At 33.8% G+C, this 15850-nt stretch overlaps 1 protein-coding gene across 2 annotated transcripts in view; it reads right to left on the reverse strand.

The window, feature by feature from the left end:
- Nucleotides 1-938: 938 nt before the first annotated feature.
- Nucleotides 939-15850, reverse strand: part of LOC135121277 (forkhead box protein L2-like) — a 184065-nt gene continuing 169153 nt past the window's right edge. Inside the window, exons 3-4 of one of the 2 annotated variants that reach the window (XM_064045601.1) lie at nt 1304-2083; nt 944-1244 (exon numbers count right to left, since the gene is read on the reverse strand). In XM_064045601.1, coding sequence (XP_063901671.1) covers nt 1186-1244; nt 1304-2083 — 839 coding nt within the window. In that variant the 3' untranslated portion in view covers nt 944-1185. Of the gene's footprint in view, nt 2084-15850 lie in introns of both variants that reach the window. The other variant, XM_064045592.1, reaches the window with a different exon arrangement.

A 15850-nucleotide genomic window follows, 5' to 3' on the forward strand; every position in this document is an offset into this window, starting at 1 on the left:
ACTGTCAGTGGTTTCAAAATCACGTGAACGATGACATTCTCGATAAGACCTTTTTGGTTGACGAAGGGTGGATCCATCTTTCTGGCCAACAATGCAAATTGTGTCGAGTGAAAATCCCTATGCAATTGGTTGAACAATCCTTACATTCCCCAAAGATCGGTTTATGATTTGCAGTTTCGAGAAGGCAAATTGTACATAGATCCAATATTTTTCACTGACAGTTAACCCTGAAGATGCCGAAACAATTTGTTGGAAACTACATTGAGCAGCTATGTAAAAACAAATTAAGGGATGGGTATTTTCAGCAAGATATTCCCATAAAACTCGTGAGACAATGGAATTATTGCCTGAATTTTTGATGGAAACTGTCCCCATATCTGACGAGTTTCGATTATTCTGTTTTTCCTTATCTAAAGAACAGTGCTTTTATAAATCGCCCGCATATAATATTTAAATAAACTCCAGAGGCGATTCAGAATGTGTGTAACTAAAGCACGCGTCAATATTTAATAAACGCCTTCAGTAACAAGAAGCGAAGAGCGGAAATTGAGGGACATCACTTTCAGCATTTGTTTTAGCGTTATACTGTTTTTCATTAAACAATGTGTTAACTGTTGTGCCTCGTGTTATTGATAGATCAATTCGTTTAATTTTATACATTTTATTTTTGCCAATACAAGCTTTTTTACTGTATAGCTCTCTTGATGTTTTTTTTTTCGATCACATGGTACCTTTGGGGCCATTTAAGATAAAACTTGCAGTACTACAATGTGCACAAACTGTCTATTTAAACTTTGATTAATAGTAAATTTAGTTCCATTACAATAAATATGTTCAACATTACTGGGAAATTTTATTTAAAACTTTTTCACTAGTACATTAGTTAAATGTAAAGAAAATTAACAATAAAAAAAACAATTGTAATTCACAGATAAATCATTTATGTTAAACATACATAATTAAATTACATAAATACATATAAACAAGGATCCTTAGAAAGATCCAATTGCTTGAATTGGACGGAATATAAATAAACAAAATAAATTTCTACGATATTAGTGCTTCTAAGGAGTTGTTTCAAAAATAAATTTGGAAATTATCAAAACAGCAAAGTTCTTGAATTAAAAAAATCTTAAATGTGTTCTTCCAAAGCCGCGATGTACATCAGCAACTGGTTGTAGTTTTTTAAATGAAGCACTTAGGGTAGGTAGGGCTGCTAGGCTCCTCTTTCACTGTAGTCACCACTGTAACAGGAGCTGTGGGTCAGCAGGGGGCGAACTGTGGGGGCCGGGGGGGTACTCACTGTCGGGAGGCCAATAGGGAGGGTATCTTGCGGCAGCTTCTTGTCTTACGCCGCATGGACTGAAAGGTGTAGGGCTCGGATAGCCTTGCTGGGAGTATCCTCCAGCGCTGTTACAGCTTGTATACGAAGCCAGCTGTGACTGCCCCAGCCAAGTAGCAGTATCGTAACGCGAATATGGGGGCGGGTACGAGGGTGGTGTGAAAATATTGCGCGCCAAAGGCAACCCGTGTTGCCCTAGAGCATCTCCAAAGAAAGCTTTCGGGTACGGTTGGGCACTTCGATATGGTCTTTTCATCCGCCTTCGCCTTCGATAGTTTCCATTTTCGAACATGTCTTCGTACTGAGGATCCAGAGTCCAGTAGTTGCCCTTCCGTTCTCCACCGCCTTCGCGGGGAACTTTGACGAAACACTCGTTGAGGCTGAGATTATGTCTTATTGAGTTCTGCCAACCTTTCTTATTACGCTCAAAATAGGGAAATTTGGCCGTGATGTAGGCATAGATTTCTGATAACGTCGCCCGTTTTAAATGGGACGATTGAATAGCCATTGCTATCAGTGCTACATATGAGTAAGGAGGTTTGCTCTGACTGTTGCTATTGGTACTGGAAGTGTTTGTGGTAGAAGACGCTGGTTGAGGCTGGGGCGAATGACTCGAACTGGTGCTGGCTGTCCTAACAGGTTCTTCTATTGAATCCACGGAGGTGTTACTGTTTCCGTTCCCCGTAAAAGTTGCGCCGTTTCCTCCATTTATTGGACTAAAACTCGATGCAGGGGCCACGGCTAGAAACAAAAAAGCAAGTCAGAACTCGGTAACTGGGAATGCCGTCACAAATACCATTATCATCAAACTGTTTACTATGAGATTTGACATTAAATTCTGTAACAGGTCATAAATGATAACGCGACTATTTATAATCAAGATGGTCGGGCCTCGTTCAGCAAAATGTTCAGGTTTTATAAATACATGTTTTCGAGATCAAACGACGCTTGTCTTCAGCGTACTTGCAAATAATCTTTCAAAACGGTGAATTAAGTCGCTCGACTATTTCACGTGCATTGCTTGTGGATGTTGTCGTTTATTTGTGGCAATAACGATCGCCGAAAGAAAACAGAAATAACGCGAATTCATCCACACCCGGTGGTAGTAATAACACGCCCGATTAGCTCCTGTGCTGCTCCGGTAAAGGAACTCATTTGACTTCACGATTAATTTTGCAAAGAACAATCAGTTCCAGGATGATGTAATCTCTTTTATCTTCGTCTTTACGTGCAATGCATAATGTGTGCACAAATAACTACTGACGGAATAGTAATTAGTAATTACAATTAAAATTTTTATTGTACACATACACATTAATATTTTAATTTGTAAAATAATTCGAATTTTAACAAGTAACAACATTTAACGCAGTGTACATAATACCGCATTACCTACAGACTTCTATCGGTGATAATCACAAGTTTTTTAGAACTGTTAAAAGAAGTTTATGACTCTAAAGAGGTACCCGAAAGTTTTATTAGGATGAGTTTTTTTTATTTGTAGGCATTGCTTTGTACGGTGGCAATACAATAAACGTTTCTTACGTCGTAGGTGGCTTAAAAAAAATTCGGTCTATCTATTTATCCCATTTCGCTTCTGTTTAAGGCGAGTCAACACGTTTAGCTCTCTTATGGAGTTTTCAATGCAATTTTAGAAATGTAATATCTCCATTATTAACAGACCTATTGTTACGATACTTTAAATATAACCTGTCCACATCTTTCTCTATTTAACTTTCATACAGTTTTTTTTTTAATACTTTACCAACATCTTTAAACAATGCCCATGTTTGTGCCGAAGAAGCTGTTTTTAGTATCTCATTTCCGACGAAAAAAACCGTCAATGTTTATAGAAGTATTTTAGAATTTTGTAAGCCGAAAACACTGGTGATAACCGCGTACCAAAGTTTCCAAAAATAATAGAGGTTTTGATTTTTAAAGATACGTCATGTGATTTACCGCTCGATCACAAAGATCGTATAAGAGATTTATGAAGACAAGCTCCAGTCGGTTGTTTTAATTTTCACATTGTAAAGGATGAATAATGTTATTGAGGTTCTGGCAAAAATTAAATTTAGAAAATAATTCATGGGGACAGTGGCGATGGTGACAATAGCGGTTACAACACAAACAGGTTATTATAAAATTAATTATCTTGGGATTGTAAAATTTATAAGTAAGTATAGTGAACCAAGAGTTATAAGGTTATATGGCCATCATAAAATCATCCCATTGTGTCGAAGTTAAGTTGTTTACAATAGAAAAGGTTTTAGGGTCTTAAATAACGTGTCCACTGCAGCTCGACCGGCTCTTGCGGTTTCGTTCAGGGGCGGCTTTCACTAAATATGAAAATCCACCACTCCACTATTTCTTTACTACCTGCAGCCGCTGAGGGTTCCGAAATAACCACTCGCTTTGAAAGCCGGCCCTGTTAAATATGAGCAAGAAATGTTTAGAAGATGATTTATTGCCAACCGGTAAGCTTAGTGCGAACCACACAAAGGGGGTATTTATTTGCGGTCAACTACTTTTATGATGGCCATATAACCTTATAGGTCTTGGTTCACTATACATGACAACGAATTTCAATGAAATATATATATATATATATATATATATATGTATGTAATCCCGGAACTTTGGCACGGTCGGCACACTATGGCAACACTGTAGTAGACCAAACTCATAAACTAGTCAGTTTCGCACATAAGGAAAATACGGCATAGTTCAGCCCCTCGACGATAGATGGCCAAACAAAATTTAATTATATTTAAAAGGCACTTTGGCATTTATATTTAAAATGTTATAATTAATAAAGTTTGCGGTAAGTTTCAACAAAATTGTAAATCCAAAAAACAAAAGGATTTGTGTTACGTATAAGAATATTCTAAGTACGTCACCCTTAGAATTACTTTTTTAAAAAATAAAACATTTCGACACAATTGTTTGTATCTGGAAATTCAAAGTGGTTTTAGATGTTCCAATAGCCCAAGTCAAGCGGAAATTGAAACCTTTAACAAATAGAAAATACTAGGGAAGTAAAGGCATTATTTGTTGTCTTTATTTCGCATTTTGCTAACAGTGACCGGGACTAAAGTGTGTGCCAAACTACCTGTTGTATGCGTTCGGTACGCATTTAACAGGGAGTTTCGCATGACATTTATTTTCCCCCAAAATTTTAAATCAAAAAGGAAGTGATTTTTAAGAACAAAACACTCTATGTTACTCATAAGAATATTCTAAGCACGCTGATTATACTGTATTTGCTTAAAAAACTAGGAATTTCTATGGGATAGATTGTATCTGGGTGTGCTAATGGTTTTCGATGTTCCAATAGCCCAATTCAAGCGGGAATTGATATTACCTACAAGATATTCCTAATATAAATACAAAATTTGACAACAATCGGTGGCTCGTAGATTATCTGTATCATAATTCATAAAAATCCGGGACCGCAGACAGATGTACAGACAGACGGCCAGACAGACAGAAACGGGACACCTTCGTACTGTAGGTGTCACGGAAGGTAGAGAAAACGTAAAAGTAGAGAAAACCGCTTTTTTTAGATTTACAGTTTTGTGGAAAAATACAAATCATGCGAAACTGCCTGTTAAATACCGTATGCATGCAACAGGCATTTTGGCACAAACTTATTTACCTGACAGTGTCAGCAAAATGCGAAAATTATGACAATTAATGACGTTTTTAGTTTCCAAGTATGCCACTCTTGCTGAAATTTTAAATTTTCGCTTGAATTAGTCCATTACACCATTAAAAACCTCTAATTAGTTTGTCCAATAAATACGTAAATCCCTGGCAATTTAAGCAAAATGCTAAAGTAGTGAAACTTAATTTTGTTTTTACTTCCCTAATCACTTCTGTTTGCTAAAGATGTCAATTTCCGACTGAGTGGGTCTGTTAGGACATCAGCACCCACTTAACATGTCCAGACACAATTCATAAAGTGGAAATATTCTTTTTTTTTTAAACACATTCTGCAGACTACTCACATTTAACTTGCTCAGAATATTCTTATGCGTAATATGAAGCCTTTTGTTGTTAAAAATCCCTTTTTTTGATGATGAAATATTATAGGAAAAAAAAACATGCGAAACTGCATGTTAAATACGTACCGTATGCATGCAACAGGCAGTTTGGCACCAAAGATACCTCTCAAGGTCATCAAAATACGAAAATTATTCCAATTAATTACACCCTTACTTCCCTAGTATCTCCTGTTTGTTTAAGATGTAAATTACAGTTTGTATTAGGCTATTGAAACATTAATAAACCGATTATTACGTTCAAATACATTACTTACTGCAGAAGTTGCTTGTTTTCGAAAAAATTCAGTAAGTACTGCATTATGCGTACTGTACGCAAGCAGCAACACTTTGACACACACGCTAAAATTTATCAAAATGTCATAGTCAGCAAAATGAGAAAATTATGACAATTAATGACGTTTTTAATTTCTAAGTATATCACTTTTGCTGAAATTTTAAGTTTTCGCTTGAATTGGACTTTTACACCATTAAAAACCTCTAATTAGTTTGTCCAATAAATACGTAAATCCCTGGCAACTTAAGCAAAATGCGAAAGTAATGAAACTTAATTTTGTTTTTACTTCCCTAATGACTTCTGTTTGCTAAAGATGTCAATTTCCGACTGAGTGGGTTTGTTAGGACATCAGCACCCACTTAACATGTCCAGACACAATTCATAATGTAGAAATATTCTTTTTTTTTAATAACAAAACATATACAGCATAATACTGACAGTTAGCTTGCTCAGAATATTCTTCCGCGTAATATAAAGTCTTTTGTTGTTAAAAATTCCTTTTTTTAACGATGAAATATTTTAGGAAAAAATAAAAATCATGCGAAACTGCCTGTTAAATGCGTACCGTATGCATGCAACAGGCAGTTTGGCACCCAAGATACCTGTCAAGGTCATCAAAATACGAAAATTATTACAATTAATTTTACCCTTACTTCCCTAGTATCTCCTGTTTGTTTAAGATGTAAATTACAGTTTGTATTAGGCTATTGAAACATTAATAAACAGATTATTACGTTCAAATACATTACTTACTGCAGAAGTTGCTTGTTTTCGAAAAAATTAAGTAAGTACTGCATTATGCGTATGGTACGCAAGCGGCAACAGTTTGACACACACGTTAAAATCTATCAAAATATCATGGTCAGCAAAATGCGAAAATTATGACAATAAATGACGTTTTTAATTTCTAAGTATATCACTTTTGCTGAAATTTTTTGTTTTCGTTTGAATTGGACCATTACACCATTAAAAACCTCTAATTAGTTTGTCCAATAAATACGTAAATCCCTGGCAACTTAAGCAAAATGCGAAAGTGGTGAAACTTAATTTTGTTTTTACTTCCCAAACCACTTCTGTTTGCTAAAGATGTCAATTTCCGACTGAGTAGGTCTGTTAGGACATCAGCACCCACTTAACATGTCCAGACACAATTCATAATGTAGAAATATTCTTTTTTTTTAATAACAAAACATAGACTGCATAACACTTACACTTAGCTTGCTCAGAATACTCTCACGCGTAATATAAAGTCTTTTGTTGTTAAAAATTCCTTTTTTTAAAGATGAATTATTTTAGGAAAATATAAAAATCATGCGAAACTGCCTGTTAAATGCGTACCGTATGCATGCAACAGGCAGTTTGGCACCCAAAATACCTGTCAAGGTCATCAAAATACGAAAATAATTACAATTAATTACACCCTTACTTCCCTAGTATCTCCTGTTTGTTTAAGATGTAAACTCCAGTTTGTATTAGGCTTTTGAAACATTAATAAACCGATTATTTCGTTCAGATACATTATTTACTGCAGAAGTTGCTTGTTTTCGAAAAAATTAAGTAAGTACTGCATTATGCGTACATACGCAAGCAGCAACAGTTTGACACAGACGCTAAAATTTATCAAAATGTCACAGTCAGCAAAATTTTTTTTTATTTTATTTTATTTTATTCAAATGAGAAAATTATGACAATTAATGACGTTTTTAATTTGTAAGTATTTCACTTTTGCTGAAATTTTAAGTTTTCGCTTGAATTGGACTTTTACACCATTAAAAACCTCTAATTAGTTTGTCCAATAAATACGTAAATCACTGGCAACTTAAGCAAAATGCGAAAGTAGTGAAACTTAATTTTGTTTTTAATTCCCTAACCACTTCTGTTTGCTAAAGATGTCAATTTCCGACTGAGTGGGTCTGTTAGGACATCAGCACCCACTTAACATGTCCAGACACAATTCATAATGTAGAAATATTCTTTTTTTTTAATAACAAAACATATACACTTAGCTTGCTCAGAATATTCTTCCGCGTAATATAAAGTCTTTTGTTGTTAAAAATTCCTTTTTTTAACGATGAAATATTTTAGGAAAAAATAAAAATCATGCGAAACTGCCTGTTAAATGCGTACCGTATGCTTGCAACAGGCAGTTTGGCACCCAAGATACCTGTCAAGGTCATCAAAATACGAAAATTATTACAATTAATTACACCCTTACTTCCCTAGTATCTCCTGTTTGTTTAAGATGTAAATTGCAGTTTGTATTAGGGTATTGAAACATTAATAAACCGAATTTTACGTTCAAATATATTATTTACTGCAGAACTTGCTTGCTTTCGAAAAAATTAAGTAAGTACTGCATTATGCGTATGGTACGCAAGCGGCAACAGTTTGACACACACGTTAAAATCTATCAAAATGTCATGGTCAGCAAAATGCGAAAATTATGACAATTAACGACGTTTTTAATTTCTAAGTAAATCACTTTTGCTGAAATTTTAAGTTTTCGCTTGAATTGGACTTTTCCACCATTAAAAACCTCTAATTAGTTTGTCCAATAAATCCGTAAATCCCTGGCAACTTAAGCAAAATGAGAAAGTAGTGAAACTCAAGTTTGTTTTTACTTCCCTAACCACTTCTGTTTGCTAAAGATGTCAATTTCCGACTGAGTGGTTCTGTTAGGACATCAGCATCCATTTAAGATGTCCAGACACAATTCATAATGCAGAAATATTCTTTTTTTTTTAATAAAAAACATATCCTGCAAAATACTTACACTTAGTTTGCTCAGAATATTCTTACGCGTAATATAGAGTCTTTTGTTGTTAAAAATCCCTTTTTTTAACGATGAAATATTTTAGGAAAAAATAAAAATCATGCGAAACTGCCTGTTAAATGCGTACCGTATGCATGCAATAGGCAGTTTGGCACCAAAGATACCTCTCAAGGTCATCAAAATACGAAAATTATTACAATTAATTACACCCTTACTTCCCTAGTATCTCCTGTTTGTTTAAGATGTAAATTGCAGTTTGTATTAGGCTTTTGAAATATTAATAAACCGATTATTACGTTCAGATACATTATTTACTGCAGAAGTTGCTTGTTTTCGAAAAAATTAAGTAAGTACTGCATTATGCGTACTGTACGCAAGCAGCAACAATTTGACACACACGCTCAAATTTATCAAAATGTCACAGTCAGCAAAATGAGAAAATTTTGACAATTAATGACGTTTTTAATTTCTAAGTATATCACTTTTGCTGAAATTTTAAGTTTTCGCTTGAATTGGACTTTTACACCATTAAAAACCTCTAATTAGTTTGTCCAAGAAATACGTAAATCCCTGGCAACTTAAGCAAAATGCGAAAGTAGTGAAACTTAATTTTGTTTTTAATTCCCTAACCACTTCTGTTTGCTAAAGATGTCAATTTCCGACTGAGTGGGTCTGTTAGGACATCAGCATCCATTTAACATGTCCAGACACAATTCATAATGCATAAATTTTCTTTTTTTTTTAATAACAAAACATATACAGCATAATACTTACACTTAACTTGCTCAGAATATTTTTACGAGTAATATAAAGTCTTTTGTTGTTAAAAATCCCTTTTTTTAGAGATGAAATATTTTAGGAAAAAATAAAAATCATGCGAAACTGCCTGTTAAATGCGTACCGTATGCATGCAACAGGCAGTTTGGCACCAAAGATACCTGTCAAGGTCGGTCATCAAAATACGAAAATTATTACAATCAACTACACCCTTACTTCCCTAGTATCTCCTGTTTGTTTAAGATGTAAATTGCAGTTTGTATTAGGCTTTTGAAACTGTTAGAATAAGTATTTTTATTTGTGAATTTAAAGTTTGCTTGTTTTTGTTGGGAGACGAATGATGTCAGACGCTGCAAAGCGGATGCAGGTGTCTCGCTCCCTACTCTTTGTTTTATGTCGTTGGAATGTAGTCGAAGTAAGTCTCTGATTGTCGTCGCAAGAAGACGTTTCAATAAAGCTAGACAAGTTTATTCTCAATTAGTTTTGGCCAATTCCAATGTATTCACAGTAGTATTCACAGAAACATTAATAAACCGATTATTACGTTCAGATACAAAATTTACTGCAGAAGTTGCTTGTTTTCGAAAAAATTAAGTATGTACTGCATAATGCGTACTGTACGCAAGCGGCAACAGTTTGACACACACGTTAAAATTTATCAAAATGTCATAGTCAGCAAAATGAGAAAATTATGACAATTAATGACGTTTTTAATTTCTAAGTATATCATTTTTGCTGAAATTTTTTGTTTTCGTTTGAATTGGACCATTACACCATTAAAAACCTCTAATTAGTTTGTCCAATAAATACGTAAATCCCTGGCAACTTAAGCAAAATGCGAAAGTGGTGAAACTTAATTTTGTTTTTACTTCCCCAATCACTTCTGTTTGCTAAAGATGTTAATTTCCGACTGAGTGGGTCTGTTAGGACATCAGCACCCACTTAACATGTCCAGACACAATTCATAAAGTAGAAATATATTTTTTTTTAATAACAAAACATATACTGCATAATACTTACACTTAACTTGCTCAGAATTTTCTTACGCGTAATATAGGGTCTTTGTTGTCAAAAATCCCTTTTTTTAACCATGAAATATTTTAGGAAAAAATAAAAATCATGCGAAACTGCCTGTTAAATGCGTGCCGTATGCATGCAACAGGCAGTTTGGCACCCAAGATACCTGTCAAGGTCATAAAAATACGAAAATTATTACAATTAATTACACCCTTACTTCCCTAGTATCTTCTGTTTGTTTAAAATGTAAATTACAGTTTGTATTAGGGTATTGAAACATTAATAAACCGATTATTACGTTCAAATACATTATTTACTGCAGAAGTTGCTTGTTTTCTAAAAAATTAAGTAAGTACAGCATAATGCGTACTGTACGCAAGCAGCAACAGTTTGATACACACGTTAAAATCTATCAAAATGTCATAGTCAGTAAGATCCGAAAATTATCACAATTAGGTAATGACGTTTTTTATTTCTAAGTATTTATACTTTTGCTGAAATTTTAAGTTTTCGCTTGAATTGGACTTTTATACCATTAAAAACCTCTAATTAGTTTGTCCAATAAATACATAAATTCCTGGCAACTTAAGCAAAATGCAAAAATAGTGAAACTTAAGTTTGTTTTTACTTCCTTAACCACTTCTGTTTGCTAAAGATGTCAATTTCCGACTGAGTAGGTCTGTTAGGACATCAGCATCCATTTAACATGTCCAGACACAATTCATAATGCAGAAATATTCTTTTTTTTTTAATAAAAAAACATATACTGCATAATACTTACACTTAGTTTGCTCAGAATATTCTTACGCGTAATATAAAGTCTTTTATTCAATTTTGACATGTAAACAAACGTTATTTTGCCGTCAGTAGGCCACTAAAGCTTTGGTTTATCCGGTAGACCATAAAGTTTTTAAACCGCTAGCGAAATAAAATTTTTTTCCACTAGTAGCATTACAATGGCTAATTGTCGACTTGTCTAGAGGTCTGTAATTTGGAAAATTGTGAACCTTGGTCAATAATGTAAACGTGAAGTTGGCCACCTAATGTGACAACTGTCCACAACTGTCAGAAAAACTGAGACATAACCTGAAAACGATCATTTTGGAAAATTTGCTTTTAAATTATGCCCTGGAATGATTTCCAAACCCTGAATTGATTATAAATTGAGGATAAATTGGTGAAACTAAGTTGATGAAGTTGATGGGAGTGAAAACTTAGTTTACGGGACTGAAACTGAATCATGGTTCCGATTTGGTTTGACTTGATTTGCCGTAGATGAGCTTTGGACGATTTCGGCGATTTTTTTTTTATTGAAGATCGAGCCGTCGTTGTATCCTTCTGCTATGCTGGAGGATTTCCATTCCCCGTGTCGCTTTAACGATAAAAGGTCCATACCTTTTTCAGCCAAATTTGTCGCGGTCGCGTAAGTACGACGGAATGAGGAGGGGTACATGATGGTTCACTTTACAACATTTTTCACACAAAAATTTATTAAAAACGGGAAATATGGAGGAAATTAAAACAAAAGTTCTGGACCATTTCTGGATTGTCAAAAAATAATAAAATTCCAAAGCTTACTAAAATGACGTGAGTACACGTTTTTATTGATGCACTTCAGAAAAAACATTTTGAAAATTCGCAAATCTCAAATGAGCTACTAGTGGAAAAAATAGTATATTAACCACGTTTGTGAAGCCAATTCTAGACCTCGCGCTTTAGAGCCCTCGACGCTGCGCGTCTCAGGTTCTAATTTGCGCTCGGTCTAGAATGTCTGTCTTCACAACCTTAGTTAATAATATACTATTATTTGGTCGCTGTCAATTCTGACGTTTCTCGAGTCTGAACTTTGAATCACCAATTTTTTCACAATTTGGGACTTGGGGTTGTCAAAATTGAATAAAATTTTGTATTACACTCGCGTTTAAAATGAATGTGTAACTCGCGGTCTTAAGGTGCTCGCGGCATACGCCGCTCTCGCCTTAAACTGACCGCTCATTAAACATTCACTTTAACCGCTTGTATAATAAATAACTATTGTTGTTAAAAATCCCTTTTTTTAACGATGAAATATTTTAGGAAAAAATAAACATCATGCGAAACTGCCTGTTAAATGCGTACCGTATGCATGCAACAGGCAGTTTGGCACCAAAGATACCTGTCAAGGTCGGTCATCAAAATACGAAAATTATTACAATCAATTACAACCTTACTTCCCTAGTATCTCCTGTTTGTTTAAGATGTAAATTGCAGTTTGTATTAGGCTTTTGAAACATTAATAAACCGATTATTACGTTCAGATACATTATTTACTGCAGAAGAGTTGCTTGTTTTCGAAAAAATTAAGTATGTACTGCATAATGCGTACTGTACGCAAGCGGCAACAGTTTGACACACACGTTAAAATTTATCAAAATGTCATAGTGTGCAAAATGAGAAAATTATGACAATTAATGACGTTTTTAATTTCTAAGTATATCACTTTTGCTGAAATTTTAAGTTTTCGCTTGAATTGGACCATTACACCATTAAAAACCTCTAATTAGTTTGTCCAATAAATACGTAAATCCATGGCAACTTAAAACTAAATGCGAAAGTAGTGAAACTTAATTTTGTTTTTACTTCCTTAACCACTTCTGTTTGCTAATGATGTGAATTTCCGACTGAGTAGGTCTGTTAGGACATCAGCACCCACTTAACATGTCCAGACACAATTCATAATGTAGAAATATACTTTTTTTTAAATAACAAAACATATACTGCATAATACTTACACTTAGCTTGCTCAGAATATTCTTACGCGTAATATAAAGTTTTTGTTGTTAAAACTCCCTTTTTTTAGAGATGAAATATTTTAGGAAAAAATAAAAATCATGCGAAACTGCCTGTTAAATGCGTACCGTATGCATGCAACAGGCAGTTTGGCACCAAAGATACCTCTCAAGGTCATCAAAATACGAAAATTATTACAATTAATTACACCCTTACTTCCCTAGTATCTCCTGTTTGTTTAAGATGTAAATTGCAGTTTGTATTAGGCTTTTGAAATATTAATAAACCGATTATTACGTTCAGATACATTATTTACTGCAGAAGTTGCTTGTTTTCGAAAAAATTAAGTAAGTACTGCATTATGCGTACTGTACGCAAGCAGCAACAATTTGACACAGACGCTCAAATTTATCAAAATGTCACAGTCAGCAAAATGAGAAAATTTTGACAATTAATGACGTTTTTAATTTCTAAGTATATCACTTTTGCTGAAATTTTAAGTTTTCGCTTGAATTGGACTTTTACACCATTAAAAACCTCTAATTAGTTTGTCCAAGAAATACGTAAATCCCTGGCAACTTAAGCAAAATGCGAGAGTAGTGAAACTTAATTTTGTTTTTAATTCCCTAACCACCTCTGTTTGCTAAAGATGTCAATTTCCGACTGAGTGGGTCTGTTAGGACATCAGCATCCATTTAACATGTCCAGACACAATCCATAATGCAGAAATATTCTTTTTTTTTTTAATAACAAAACATATCCAGCATAAAACTTACACTTAGCTTGCTCAGAATATTCTTACGCGTAATATAAAGTCTTTTGTTGTTAAAAATCCCTTTTTTTAACGATGAAATATTTTAGGAAAAAATAAAAATCATGCGAAACTGCCTGTTAAATGCGTACCGTATGCATGTAACAGGCAGTTTGGCACCAAAGATACCTGTCAAGGTCGGTCATCAAAATACGAAAATTATTACAATCAAGTACACCCTTACTTCCCAAGTATCTCCTGTTTGTTTAAGATGTAAATTGCAGTTTGTATTAGGTTATTGAAACATTAATAAACCGATTTTTACGTTCAGATACATTATTTACTGAAAACTTGCTTGTTTTCGAAAAAATTTAGTAAGTACTGCATAATGCGTACTGTACGCAAGCAGCAACAGTTTGACACACACGTTAAAATCAACCAAATGTCCTAGTCAGCAAAATGCGAAAATTATAACAATTAATGACGTTTTTAATTTCTAAGTGTATCACTTTTGCGGAAATTTTAAATTTTCGCTTGAATTGGACCATTACACCATTAAAAATCTCCAATTAGTTTGTCCAATAAATACGTAAATCCCTGGCAACTTAAGCGAAATGCGAAAGTAGGGAAACTTAATTTTGTTTTTACTTCCCTAACCACTTCTGTTTGCTAAAGATGTCAATTTCCGACTGAGTAGGTCTGTTAGGACATCAGCATCCATTTAACATGTCCAGACACAATTCATAATGCAGAAATTTTCTTTTTTTTTATAAAAAAACATATACTGCATAATACTTACACTTAGTTTGCTCAGAATATTCTTACGAGTAATATAAAGTCTTTTGTTGTTAAAAATCCCTTTTTTTAGAGATGACATATTTTAGGAAAAAATAAAAATTATGCGAAACTGCCTGTTAAATGCGTACCGTATGCATGCAACAGGCAGTTTGGCACCAAAAATACCTGTCAAGGTCGGTCATCAAAATACGAAAATTATTACAATCCATTACACCCTTACTTCCCTAGTATCTCCTGTTTGTTTAAGATGTAAATTGCAGTTTGTATTAGGCTTTTGAAACATTAATAAACCGATTATTACGTTCAGATACATTATTTACTGCAGAAGAGTTGCTTGTTTTCGAAAAAATTAAGTATGTACTGCATAATGCGTACTGTACGCAAGCGGCAACAGTTTGACACACACGTTAAAATTTATCAAAATATCAAAGTCAGCAAAATGAGAAAATTATGACAATTAATGACGTTTTTAATTTCCAAGTATATCACTTTTGGTGAAATTTTAAGTTTTCGCTTGAATTGGACCATTACACCATTAAAAACCTCTAATTAGTTTGTCCAATAAAAACGTAAATCCATGGCAACTTAAGCTAAATGCGAAAGTAGTGAAACTTAATTTTGTTTTTACTTCCTTAACCACTTCTGTTTGCTAATGATGTGAATTTCCGACTGAGTAGGTCAGTTAGGACATCAGCACCCACTTAACATGTCCAGATACAATTCATAATGTAGAAATATACTTTTTTTTAAATAACAAAACATATACTGCATAATACTTACACTTAGCTTGCTCAGAATATTCTTACGCGTAATATAAAGTTTTTGTTGTTAAAACTTCCTTTTTTTAGAGATGAAATATTTTAGGAAAAAATAAAAATCATGCGAAACTGCCTGTTAAATGCGTACCGTATGCATGCAACAGGCAGTTTGGCACCAAAGATACCTCTCAAGGTCATCAAAATACGAAAATTATTACAATTAATTACACCCTTACTTCCCTAGTATCTCCTGTTTGTTTCAGATGTAAATTGCAGTTTATATTAGGCTTTTGAAATATTAATAAACCGATTATTACGTTCAGATACATTTTTTACTGCAGAAGTTGCTAGTTTTCGAAAAAATTAAGTAAGTACTGCATTATGCGTACTGTACGCAAGCAGCAACATTTTGACACACACGCTAAAATTTATAAAATGTCATAGTCAGCAAAATGAGAAAATTTTGACAATTAATGACGTTTTTAATTTCTAAGTATATCACTTTTGCTGAAATTTTAAGTTTT

This window comes from Zophobas morio, unplaced genomic scaffold (assembly GCF_036711695.1).
Source record: "Zophobas morio isolate AGI-343-1 ecotype UQ-CSIRO unplaced genomic scaffold, CSIRO_AGI_Zmor_V1 ptg000005l, whole genome shotgun sequence".
Classification (NCBI taxonomy): Eukaryota; Metazoa; Arthropoda; class Insecta; order Coleoptera; family Tenebrionidae; genus Zophobas; species Zophobas morio.